Raw genomic sequence first — 12,386 nt, 5'->3', positions numbered from 1 at the left:
CGCAGGAATTTGTTCTGGAGCACAGAATTAGACAGATTTATTTCCAGCCTCCGGCAGGAAGATCAGAGGGTTCTCTGCAGTTATTTTTTTACTGCATCTTGTGCCCCCAAGGACAGGAGGCTACTCAGCACCAAAATAACTCTGGACAGAGGAATACAAAACAGCAGCATAGCCCAAGGGGCCGCAAGGATGCTCAAGCTATAAACAGATGGGTTTATTTCCTTTTCATTGAGGAGCTCAGCTGGCTGTTCCTTACCTTGGTGGGTTTGAAGTCATCCAAGGACCATTGGCTCACCTCAATGACAGTCACCCAAATTCAACTTGCTGCTGACTAGCACCAACAGCATTCAAGAAATCATCTTGTTGGCACCTCTTCAGGGAAGAGGGAGCCTTCGGTGCAGGCCCCAGACAAGCCAGAAGACAGGAGAGCCAACTCCTCTCCTCCCTCCGCAGTTGGGAAGGGAAGAATGAAAACCTCACATTGACCTCAGCTGACTTGGCACCTTATTTAGGTGGTGGCTTCCCGAGATGGCCAGAGGCACCCTTAGACAGAACTCAAGGCCTCAAATGGACCAAATGCTGCCTAGAGGTGCCCTGGTCCATGAACAGGAAAGGATGTGCCTTGCATCAAGCATTTCAATCAGATAAATCCAGGCGAGTGCCTACAAGGCTGCTTCCTCTATACAAGATGGCCAGCTAAGAGAAAATGTTTGGTTTTGGCCTCCAGGGAGCAGAATAGAGATAGACTCTTCCTTTTGCTGTGGCCAAAGTTTCACTTTCCTCGCAAAAGAGGGGAACACGTGCAAAGGATCTTCTTGGTCTCTGCAACACATCTGCTTGGAGAAGCCATATGTCATACTCCCTTTAAGCAGCCTCCTGAAGGAAGAGCAGCTTCCTGCCCTCAGTTTTAGTGGAAGATAACCCAGGACCTTTCAGTTCTACATACCAGTTCTGCCACAAAAACTGCCCTTTTACCTTAATAAACACTTTTCTTAACCCTTCCCATAGCTATCTCCCACTCTGATAGAAACACACATACCCCTTTGGTTTTCTCCTAAAGTAGGCAAGCACTATATTTAGTCTATTCTCCTCCAGCAGGATCCACACCCACAGCTTCATTTTCTCTACACTTGCTCCACTCTGATTCAAACTTTGCTGTCCAGAGTTCAACACCATGTCCCAGATGTGGGCTTGCCAGCAGTCACCACCCCATCCCTCTCACCATCAGCAATAGCTCCTTGATGCAAACCCAGGATCACTGGTGCCTGCAGCAGCCTCACACAGACATTCACGTCTCACATATTCCACTTGCGTGTGGCAGTCCATCTGCTCGCTGAGCCCCAAAGCCAGCAAAAGCAGCACTGCTTGAACTATTTGAGTTGTTACCACACAACAGGATTATTTTTAATCCCAGCTGGCTAATGTACCAACCTGTCAGCAAAACCCACATGCTACTGCCAGACAGCTTTATTTACAGTCGTTTTAGGGACTACGCATGCACTGAGCAGGTAGGAAAGAATTCAATCACAGCCAGAGCAGAAGGTACAGAGAGGCTGAGGAACAGTAAACATTTGAAAGCATTTAAAGTGGTACAGGGTCACATGGTAAGGGGAGAAATAAGTCAGAAACTCTTAATGAAGAGCTGCTTAAATGATACCTCTAAAACAAGGAGATCTAATCATCAATGCTAACTTCCACATACAGAGCACGGTAAGAAATGGCAGTAAAGCATATAAGTTCCACAAGAGTGGACCCTGAGGCAAGACTGGATTTGCAGAGATTGAGGCCTGACCAACAGTTGTGTCAGTTATAGGCAGGACAATTTGGTCTCAGTGCAGCCAGATAAGCCCTGTCATTTGTACCGACACCCAGGACCTTCTCTGGCATGTTCTGCACCTGAACTAAGGATGAACATACAGCTGAATCAGTCTCCACAGTCCGTAGTGTTATGCCACTGCTCCAGGTCTTTTCTTCTTGGAAAGATTTCTATTGTAGCAGCATGAACACCACCGATCCCTATCGGCGAGATCCTGGAGGGTTTGAGGATTTTGCACCTGCTCAGAGCAGGGGACCTGACCATGCACTCAACCACTTGAGGAGGATCTGCAGCCCTTTCCTTACTCTTTCCTCCTGGTCCTGGCAGTGGAGAAGTCAAGTGAGCTGAGGACAAGACAGCTCCTCAGGTTAGAGCTATTTTCAGTAGTATTTCCTCAAGCATTAGCAGCCAGCTCCCTTGGCTGCTTTCGGACGTGGGAAAATTTGTTATGGAAAATTTGTACAATACCACAACAGGGCCAGAAGCAGCCTACACAGGTCCTCAGTTAAACTCAGCAGCTGGCACAGAGCATACTGTTTTATAACTAAATTTGACCAGCAGAGTTCAACAGGCCACTAAACAGAACTCAGAGGCCTCCAACCAGCATGCCTTTCCATTTCCAGACAGTGAAATGGCAGGACGCATCAAGCTTCGGTTAGTCAAGGATCACAGCTACAGAATCGTGTATGTGAGTATCCAGATACACGCTGAAAAGCGCTTTCAAGCAAGAACACTCATGTTCCCCCGTTGTTCCCTTAATGCTCCTCTTCAGCATTTTGCTCACACATTGCAGAACACTTCTTAATGTGAATTCAATGCATCTGCTTATCTCTAAAGTATTACTTCCAAAATACTCCAGTTTTTTTTTTTAAAGCTATTTGACCCTTTTTAATTGAAGTGAGTATAAGCTCAGACATGTCAGCTAGCCCTCACTATTTGACTCTCAGAAAGATGGTTTGGAGGCAAGTTCCAGAGAAGAAGGGATCCTACCCCAACCAATTACAAAAAGCTGAGACCTTACATGCATTCTCTTCATGCTCTTATCTTTCTCTTTAGTCAGCTGGGCAGCAGTCACATCTGCAATGCCAGGACACCACAGCCAATGAGAGATTTCCCTCTGTAATGAGCAGCTTATTGCCAGGGGGATGGGAAGGAGAAGAGGGCTGGAGCAGCCTGGGGTTGGGGCATGAAGCTGAACTAGGCTGTTGTCTGCAAGCTCCGACTTCAGCCTGTACCAGACCCTGCTTAGTTCATACAAACTCGGCAGCATTTCCAAGAACTCACGTAACCGCTCCCCCAAGGTCCTTGCAACTGAAGACCAGCTTAAGCTCTGCTCCATTCTCCTCCCTGCAGAAGTCACCTACAGAAAGCACCTATAGACATGGCCTGCTGCTACCCTGATAGGACAATGGTGCTAAGAGCTTTCACGGAACTCGTGTGCCCAGCTAGCGCTTCAAATACTCAAAGGCAACTATCATTCCCCAAAGCCAGTTCAAACTGATGCGAAGACTAAAACTCTCCAGTCTTTGATCTCAGGAGCCAAGCATCTTCGGAAGAGATAGCAGCCTTTTCTAAGGCAGATTTCTATGCTTAAAGGCAGTCCAAAGCTGAACATGTGCAATCAAGAGCTGTTGGGCAACGATGGTGGAACACAGACAGACACCTTTGACTTTCCACTGGCTAAAAGCAGGTCTTTCCTGGCTAGAGCAATCTTTTAGCTAAGACTTTAGGCACAAGAAGTGGCTGACCTCACATGGCTGTCTTCCATTTTTGAAGCATGAAGATAGTGACTGTTCAGAAAAATTAATTTCTGGAGAGCTGGTTGCTTAAGACAGTTATTTTTCCTCTGCAGCTTAGAGTCTACTTTGCAGATATACCAGTCAAGCAACTGGTTCCTCTTACTGGTGCAAGATTTTAAATAATGATTCAGTTTTCTGGTCCAGCTCACTCCAAATGACTCTTCAGTACAGTTTCCTGAAGGATCTTAGTCAGGTTTGTCCAGTTCTCCTGCAAACACGCCTCCGCACTAAGGAAGAGAAGGCTCTCAAGCAGGTGTTGGAAGCAGAGTACTAGGAACTTGCTTAAAAAAAGATGTTCTGCTGAGAGACTGCTTGGCTCAAAGATGTCACAAAATCATCTTAAGGGTTGAGACTGAAACAGAGCTGAAAGAGATACCTCTGGATAAGTGGTACCGATTCAGATGCTTTCCCTTCCCTCCTCTTTGCTTCTCTACTAATCCAGCTATTGTAGTCACTCAGGGAAGAATTGCATGAGCTCCTGGAGACAGGCAAACCAAATGCAGCATAAATGCAAAGGTAGGTGAATATTGACTATACTGGAGAAAAAATGCAACTGTTCCTTGCTCAGATTGCTTGGAGCAGTGACACAACATATATTTTGTGCTTTCCTGATATTCTGCTCCTCCTCCTCTGCAAGAGGGGCTTTTGTTTATTGAGATACTTGAAGAAGTCAAGAGAAAGTCTGGTACAGCAATTAGCACAGGAAATGAATCAATATTTCTGGAACCTGTATCCGACTGTACCAAGTTTACTAGCATCTTCCAAACTGGTCTGAAAGTCACCTAACAAACTAGATGAGGATACCAGAGTTGTTGTTGCTTCCTTAGCCCTGCGGCAGCATTGTTTTTGGATGTGCCACTTGACTCCTACCTAATTTTTCCATTGCGGTCCCTTTAGCCAGAGAGCTGCATCAAGAGCAGAGTGGATGAGATATTTCAGCCCTTATTCTCCGCTCTTGTTGAAATTCAGCCCTTGACTTATTTTTGTTGTTAATGAATATAAGATTTCCACAGAGGAACTGTTTCTGTAGTCTAAGCCAGTCTTCAAGACAGGGTAAAGCTACAGCTCAGCAGAAGTTCATTACTACTGTGCAAGGTTAAAGCAACCCATCAATACATGTTAACAGTTCTTTGCTTCTGTTCAACTGCAGACATGCTGTTTGAAGCTGAAGCTGCAGTGGGGCTTGGAGTCCTCATTGCTTAAAAGGGAAAAATACCAGTCCCTGAACCAAGACTATCTGGATTCCTTTATTGTCTCATCTGAAAGGCTGTAGTGCTCTTTTCTTGCCACCTCACCTCTTTCTGAAAGAGCTATGGGGGTGGTGAGGGGGCCCATTTCTCAAAGGCAGGCTGTAAGGATGTTGAACTTCCTCTCTGTGAAGCCATTCTGGAGACCATGAGAGCCTTTAAAGCCACTCAAGCCTGTATGAAGGTGTTCAGACCTTACCCTGCCCAAGTCCTCTGTTTCACCTCATCTATTCTTATCTCATTCCCAGTCTGTAGCTGCTTCTGCAGTCTCACAGACCAACTTTGCCCTTTACCCAGTGCCAAAACCCATTTACCTGTGTGCAGCACTTCACATTGGTTGCACACTGAGTATCAGCTTGATTAAAAGCTCAAGTCAGTGCTGTTTTCACACTAATTCCATTTGGGTCGAGTTTCACCTGCGCAGTTATTAAACCAGATACTAAAAAAGCACAAGGCTACCTTCAGGAAAGCAGGCTTAGTGATTAAGGTCTTAAAGCTGAGAAAGTGCATCTGTATGAATGGATGCATCTTCTAAAGTAAAAGCTTGAACTAGTCTTTAAATTAGATACAATGTAAAATAGCAGAAAGACTAGTTTACTTTTTCTCCATCCCCTGAGAAGCGCTGCTCTCTTGAAGCTGGCTCTTCTCTTTCTAAAGAGGAGTGCTACCCTCTAGCGGGGCTAGCCAAGAAAGGCTTTCAAAACATGTTTTTCCCCACCTCATCTCAAGACAGGAATTGAAGCAAAAGGCTGCCAGGCTCAGAAGTACTTAAACTTGGTATTTAACATCAGCTGGTGATATCACAGGTCATTTGAGAACTCAGTTTTGGGGCTAGTCTGTCTCCCAGTCATGCCTACCGTAGCCCAAAGCAAACGTAGCAACTGCCTGTTTTGAACCAAGAGGCTGGACTTAAAAAAAATCACACCTTATTTATTGTACACATGCTCCAGGGGTACTTTTATCTTCCCTAGAAAACCATTCAACTTGCCTTCAAACTGTTTTGCCCAAGTTTGCTTAGCAAGGCAGCAGGCACACATATTTGTAAACTAGAGACACCCCAGCATTTAACATACTCCTGCAACAACACTTGACCAGCTCTTTGAAGAAGAGGTAAGAGGTAACAGAGCAAGCAAGCCAACCTTGCACAGCAGTGCCCAAGCAGGAGGGTAGAGGGAGAACAAAGACAGTGTTAGAGATGTTTGATACCTACCATATTCTCCAAAGACCAAGTACGTGTACTTCTGACGCTGCACAATCCAGGAGACAATGTTCACACCAAGCCAGATCAGCAACATCCCCAGTGTGGCATCAAGGATGAAGTTAATGAGATAGCTAGAAACAGAGCAAAAAGGCACTTTGAAAAACTTCAAAACTCAGGTTTGGATTGTGTTCTTAGATTTACACAAAACAATCCAGACCTCTTATTTCAATAGGGGAAACCATCAAAACCTCTAGAATCTCAAAGTCTCCACTTGCCAACCCAAACTCTCCTTTCTTTTACTGGTAAGGATATAGAGTAAATCCAAGAATACTATCAATTTTGTAGTTCAAAAGCCCGTTAAACAGAGAAGGGAGCAGGTTCCTCCAACTCCCTGGCCTTATTCATTTGTTCATACAGTATTAAATACTTTTGGGGGTAATTCTTAAGCAAGACTAGCCCAAGAAGGAGGTAACCTGTTGATAGCATCTTCTGTTCCTATTTGGATGAAATACAAAGTTTCCGAGAAATTGAACTTTTTTGAAGTTCCCTACAAAAAAGCAGAAGCTTGCTGGATGCTACAACTGCTCTGCAAACTATGCAGCAGAAGAGACAAAAAGGCTGATTTACTGAGCAACTGTGAGGTCTCCCAAGAGCAATGCCCTTAGGGCTGCATCGCCATCCAGAGCATCTCCAAGTTGCAGATCAAGAGCCAGATGGTTTTCGGAAAGGTGTGAAGCCCTGGCTCAAGAGCAGACATCCTCGAGTCTCGAAATGCCCCCCTTTCAGGGTCCCTGCTGCAGATCTAGGGACTGAAGTCCCATCCCCACCACAAAATTTGGGCCTGATCAGTTTACTTCGTAGCTTTAGATGTTTAAGCTCTGCTGGAAAGAGTGCCAGAGGGAAGGGGACCTGCAGGGACCTTCTAGGGGCCACAGGGTCCAGGCTCTGATACAGGGCTCAGTATTTTAATAAACTCCAGAGGAAGTCTCCAATGCAAAAAGTTGGCCAGAAAACATACATCCATTTTTGGAGTCTTTCTGCCAGATCTGGCCAGATTTCTACAGCATGAGGAAAATATCAAGTACAGTTACAGGAATGAACAGTAACATTTCCTTTGCCAGAACTTGATACAGCCTAAGAATAAAGACACTGAAAATAATGATCTGCTTTCAATATCCACTTTGAGCCTTAGGTTATAGCAAATCTTAATGTCGTCTTTTCAAACTGGCTCACTAAAGCGTTCAGCTGCCGAAATTGGAGTACTCCGATACAAACACGAGGCTCTGATGGTTTGTCACGGGAAGGACACGTAGCATAAGAGCCTCCAAGTCCAGGGACAGAGTTTTAAGCTGCCTAGTTCAGAATTACAAATCAGACAGTACAGGAAAATGCAAAAAAACCCACTAAAAAAAACTGACAGGCACAACATAAGCACAAAGGGTTTTATTTTGTTTTAAAACAATGTCTGTTTAAAACAATCATGATGAATCACTTTAAAGGTTTATGTAGTGCCAGACAACCTTGTGGCTGTTTAAAGAAACATATCAAGGTGCAGCACTTTAATATATACAAAAGCAGTTTGGCCAGGTTTTAAATAGCATTTTAAGGCCTCAGGAGTTATTCAAACGAGGATGAAGTTAGTTCTGCAACAAAGCTCATAGCTGCAAGGTGGCTGGTCTGGAATAAGAGGCCACATTTCTACACTCATAGTTGAGGTCTGGCTTAGAAAGCCCCAGACCAGGACTACGTGAATGCAAGCGGGTAGATAAAACTGAAGTTCTGAAAAAAAAAAATATATCCTTACATTTGATAAAGGTCTTCAATTAGGAAAGCATCCTCAATATTCCTTTGAGATCAGCCAAACTGCAGTCAGGCACACAAATAAATAGTATATTTAATCATTGCGATTGTGTGGGAAGCCACTGCACAGAGTGCCACAGTGCTGAGCCAGTACATTTCAAGGGGCTTTTAAGGATCAGAAAGGTACTGTCATTTGGCCCATCTCCATCAGACCAGGAGACTGCAAAAAACTATAAGATAACACAGATCCTGAAGGTAAGCTCAGCACCATTTAACCCCCATCTAGTACTTTGAATGTTTCAGTTTCTACTGTAGGCGACACTCTCCAACAAGCTTGGTCTCACCTTCTACAGATTCAGAACATAAATGCAAGCACCTTGCACACTTACAGAGAGCAAGGGTCCTCTTCAGTGAGATCAGACAGAACAACATTGGCAAAGTGGATGGAGAGGGCACCTATTGCTTGCTTGGAGGTGTCATAACACCTGAAAAAAAACAGAGGTAATAAGATCTGTGCCCAGCAGCACTGGAATATCATCAGCCACCCACCCAAAGACCTGGATTGATATACTTTCCTCTAAGAAGCACTCATGATTCTCAGAAGTCACATATGAAGAGTGGTACTATGGCAGATCCAATTAGTTTAGAAAAGCAGCAGGGGGTGGGGGGAACAAAAAAAACCAGAACAACTCCAGATGCAGATCTGCAAGACTAAAACATTGAGACTTACTAATGACTTTTAGACCACAGTGAAGGGAAGTTTATCCTCCAGTGCCCAGCCAGGCCTCAGCTTCTCCGACTAGCAGTAGGTGCAGAGAAGGTATCAACTTGCTACATCTTACAGCCTAGTGGTGCTTCACAGAGGTGTCCAAAGCTGACAGCTAGTCATACTCTGTTATCTTCCACCAAAATACAGCCAAATGCATTGTCTGGTCTTCAGCTGAGCTGGGTCAGGGGCCAACATTAAAATGATAAATCTAACTTAAGAAAAAAAAAAAAGATCCTGTCTAGGAGACTGGCCATGTGAGGTTAGGCCAGCAGACTGGAGAGGACCATAACCTCTCAGTTCAGGTCACCTGCAACAAGACAAGCCTGACTGAAGAAACAAGGCAGGGCATTTTACTTCTAGGCATTACCAGCTACTTTAGTGAAGTTCCCTTGGGAAGAGATATCAGAGTTACATTTAATAATTCAATATGGGATATTCAGAGAAGCTAGAAGGCTGCTGGTATTCAAGAAAAAAAAAAAAGCATCTGTAATATTGTTAAGCTCCAAATTAAAAATCTCACCATATCCTCCAGGGCCGCCTCTCTTCCTTTGGTTCCTTAAATCGTTTTACTACAAAGAAACGATTAGAGAGGTTAGGTTAACCAGAAGAGCTGAACTGATACATCTATGCAGTCTGTGCCTATCTCCAATGCAGGAGCAATCAAAAATATCTGGAGGACCCTCAGCACTCACCAGTCTAAAGCTAAGCAAAGCCAGAGGATCTTGTCTCCGCTTAATTTGGAGCAATGAACTCACCAATAAACCAGAAGGCCAAACAGAGCTATTTTTGGAGGTAGGTACATACTTCTCATCTCCTTCAACAGTGCAGAATCATAGGAAGCAGCCTGAGGGAGGCTGGAGAAGTCCATTGCCATCTACCAACCCTGAGAATTCTGCAGTGAAGTTTAATTCATGGTAGCAACAGCCAAACAGCGTGGCCCAGGAGTCCATTAACTTTTTGAATCTCAGCATTATGATACAGACACCTCCTGGTCACAGCTACCTGGACAAGACGATCTTCAGGAAGCAGGACCTTGCCCACACCTCTAGCATAAAGGTACCAGTGCCAAACCTTGAAGCCTTGCAAGCTGGCACAGCTTCAAGCCTATGCCTAATAGCTGGAGGTAGTATTAAAACACCATTTTGTTACACAACATTTTGCATGTTAACTGGCTACTGCTGTGGAGAAGTTATGAAGCAACAGGTGAAAGTGCTGAGGAGAGGCTGACCAGGGAGACAGCCCTTATGCCACAAACTGCAAGAGTATAATGGAAATAAGAGATAAGTAGACTGAACATATGTATCTACAAGAGAAACTCAATGTCATTCTGAAGCCTCAAGCTTAAAACCTGCCAGAAGCAGATCCGCAAGTGTATGCGGGCCACCACCCCATGTGGCCAGAAAGCCAGCCTTTATCATCCAAAATCTAGCCACCCCTGTAACAGAGCTTCTGAAGTCAGAGAACTTGCCTGCTGCGCACAGCCCGAGATGTGGTTCTGACACTACCCATCATAAGTGAAAAGACAGACATTTGAAGCAACTCTTTTTTAATGGGTTTGGAAGGGTTTGCTTCTCGCAGCCCTTCAGGTGCATCCTGATCTATGTGAGCCCTCTACTACTATCAGTCACTGCTCTGGGCCTTTTCCAGTTACTACCTGGAGACAAAGGCAAGTTTCGGGGTTTTTCTTTTTTTTGCTTGGTTCTATTCAGGAGCTTTGCAGAAGTGTCTCAGACAGTCCCAGTTAGCTTGTCCTAGAGAAGTGGCAGAGCACTGATGCTTTCCCTATGTTCAGCCAGCTTTCACACGTGCAAATCAGAGCTAGCGATGGGAAAAAAGTGCCATACCACATGCAAAAGTCAACTTGGTTTAAATTTCAGTCCAGTTGGGATCCCATTACCAGGCTAACTCTTCTCCTTTAAAACCCACAGGTGCTCTGGGAACAAGCTGTCCTGGAAGAAGCATTTCAACCATACTGAACTGCTAGATCTTTTTTAGTTAATAAAATGGCTTTTAGTGGCATTGTGTTGTTTTGCAGATGTTAACAGTTACATCTGGAGCTACAGATACTGTAGCTACAGCCAGTGTCTCAGCCATGCTGCCTCCAAACTTCAAGCAGAAGCAGAGGACACAGATCCCAGACCTCGACTCAGCTGCTGGAGCAGCTCACCTCCTTGAAGGTGCTAACGAGCTCAAAACACACAGCAGATCAAATCCATCACAATCTGTTCTCAGAAAAGTCGCCAGTTTGAACAGGATTCAGAGTCAAAATAATGACCTGTGATATCTTTTGGAGACAAAAAATACACTAAAAACACCAAAGGGAAAAAATAATAATTCAATGCATCCTCTGTTCTGACTGCTCAGTGGTGCCATCTAGCGGAACTGGGAGCCTGAAAGCAGCAGGACATACAACTACGTGTGCAATGTACAATCTTGCTACAGTATATACCCTTAGGATGGTTTCTGTAAGCATTGATTGCCAAATCCCCCTAAACCTACCAGAAGGGCCCAATAAAGTTACTGCTCAGATCATCTGGGATGAGTACTCTAAGTTTAAGCAGATTACTCCTGCAAACACCCAAATGGACAATTAGTTTATCTCACTAAGTCTTCGTTTTTGGAGTGCTATGGTCAGCTTATTTAAGCAGCAACCAAAAGTCAGAACAGACATGCACCATCCTGCTAGTCTGTCATCCAGCTTCTGTTTCCTCGCCCTCCCATCTACACATATTCAGCCGTCGCCACCTTCGAGTTTACAACCTGAAGAAGAACCCTTCTCACTGCTTGGACACTGCCCAGGGCTCAATGACAATAGGGAAACAGTCACTCAGCATGCCACAGATGACAGCAGAGCCATCAGAGCTACACAGGTCTACCTGCTCTTCAGTGGGGTAAGGAGATGCACTTCTATATACATGAGTTACCTTGCTCCTCATGGCAGGAGGAGACAAACAATCCCTCTGATCCACTTTTATTACTAACATCACTGATAAAGGCACCTCACCAGCACAACATTTAGCACAGTGTTACCCAGCTCTCCCTGCTTCCAGATTTACGTTCCACCCACCAGTCAATCTTTCAGGAAATGAAACTGGAAAGGCTAACAGCTTCTGTCAAAATACAAACTTTCCTATCAGAACCAGAAACTGATCTAATCCAGGCACACCACAGTAGCCAGTACCATAAGTATCCCAGGAAACACCCACAGGGAAGTTCACCCCACACTGAGAATCCAAAGTGAGGCTTTCCCACCCTGCTCAGTGGCGCAAATGCACATTTTTGACAGTTCAGGACTCAACTCTTGGAGTCACAGCACTGACAGGCCTTTCAGCTCCACAGGGAAAAGCCTGAAAGCACAAATCACGTGGGCTCCACGTGCCAGAAGGCAGAGACCTTCAGGGTCCAGAAGCAGAGCCAGCAGCAGGGTACATGTAGTGTCACTCTCCCTATGAAGAATGAGGGGAAACACATGCTTTTAGAAGCCCTGCTGTCCTGCATAAAAGCCCAGCTGTATGAGAGTATATTTGACATCACTACAAAAATGTTTGCTCCCATCAACAGAAACAAGGGTTTTTCAGCGCTGATCCCCTCAAGGAGCAACTTGCATTTCACCCATTCACAGGCAAAAGACCTGTGGACTAACAGAGCTGCTCAGCTGGCCAGAAGTATTTAAACTCAACCTAAGACACTTGTTCAGCTCACTGGGCAGGTAGTACCAAGCTGAAGAGGAGATGCTGAACAGATCTGCAGGCCA

The 12,386-nt window shown here is 44.9% G+C and overlaps 1 protein-coding gene across 1 annotated transcript in view; it reads right to left on the bottom strand.

The window, feature by feature from the left end:
• LOC104145732 (store-operated calcium entry regulator STIMATE) overlaps positions 1-12,386 on the bottom strand; it is a 39,945-nt gene that overhangs the window by 15,079 nt on the left and 12,480 nt on the right. Inside the window, exons 2-4 of the mRNA XM_068958787.1 lie at positions 9,153-9,201; positions 8,253-8,348; positions 6,073-6,194 (exon numbers count right to left, since the gene is read on the bottom strand). Coding sequence (XP_068814888.1) covers positions 6,073-6,194; positions 8,253-8,348; positions 9,153-9,201 — 267 coding nt within the window. The remainder of the gene's footprint in view (positions 1-6,072; positions 6,195-8,252; positions 8,349-9,152; positions 9,202-12,386) is intronic.

This window comes from Struthio camelus, chromosome 1, assembly GCF_040807025.1.
Source record: "Struthio camelus isolate bStrCam1 chromosome 1, bStrCam1.hap1, whole genome shotgun sequence".
NCBI lineage: Eukaryota > Metazoa > Chordata > Aves > Struthioniformes > Struthionidae > Struthio > Struthio camelus.
The sequence above is the reverse complement of the archived record's forward strand: the minus strand, read 5'-3'. Positions and strand labels throughout refer to the sequence as shown.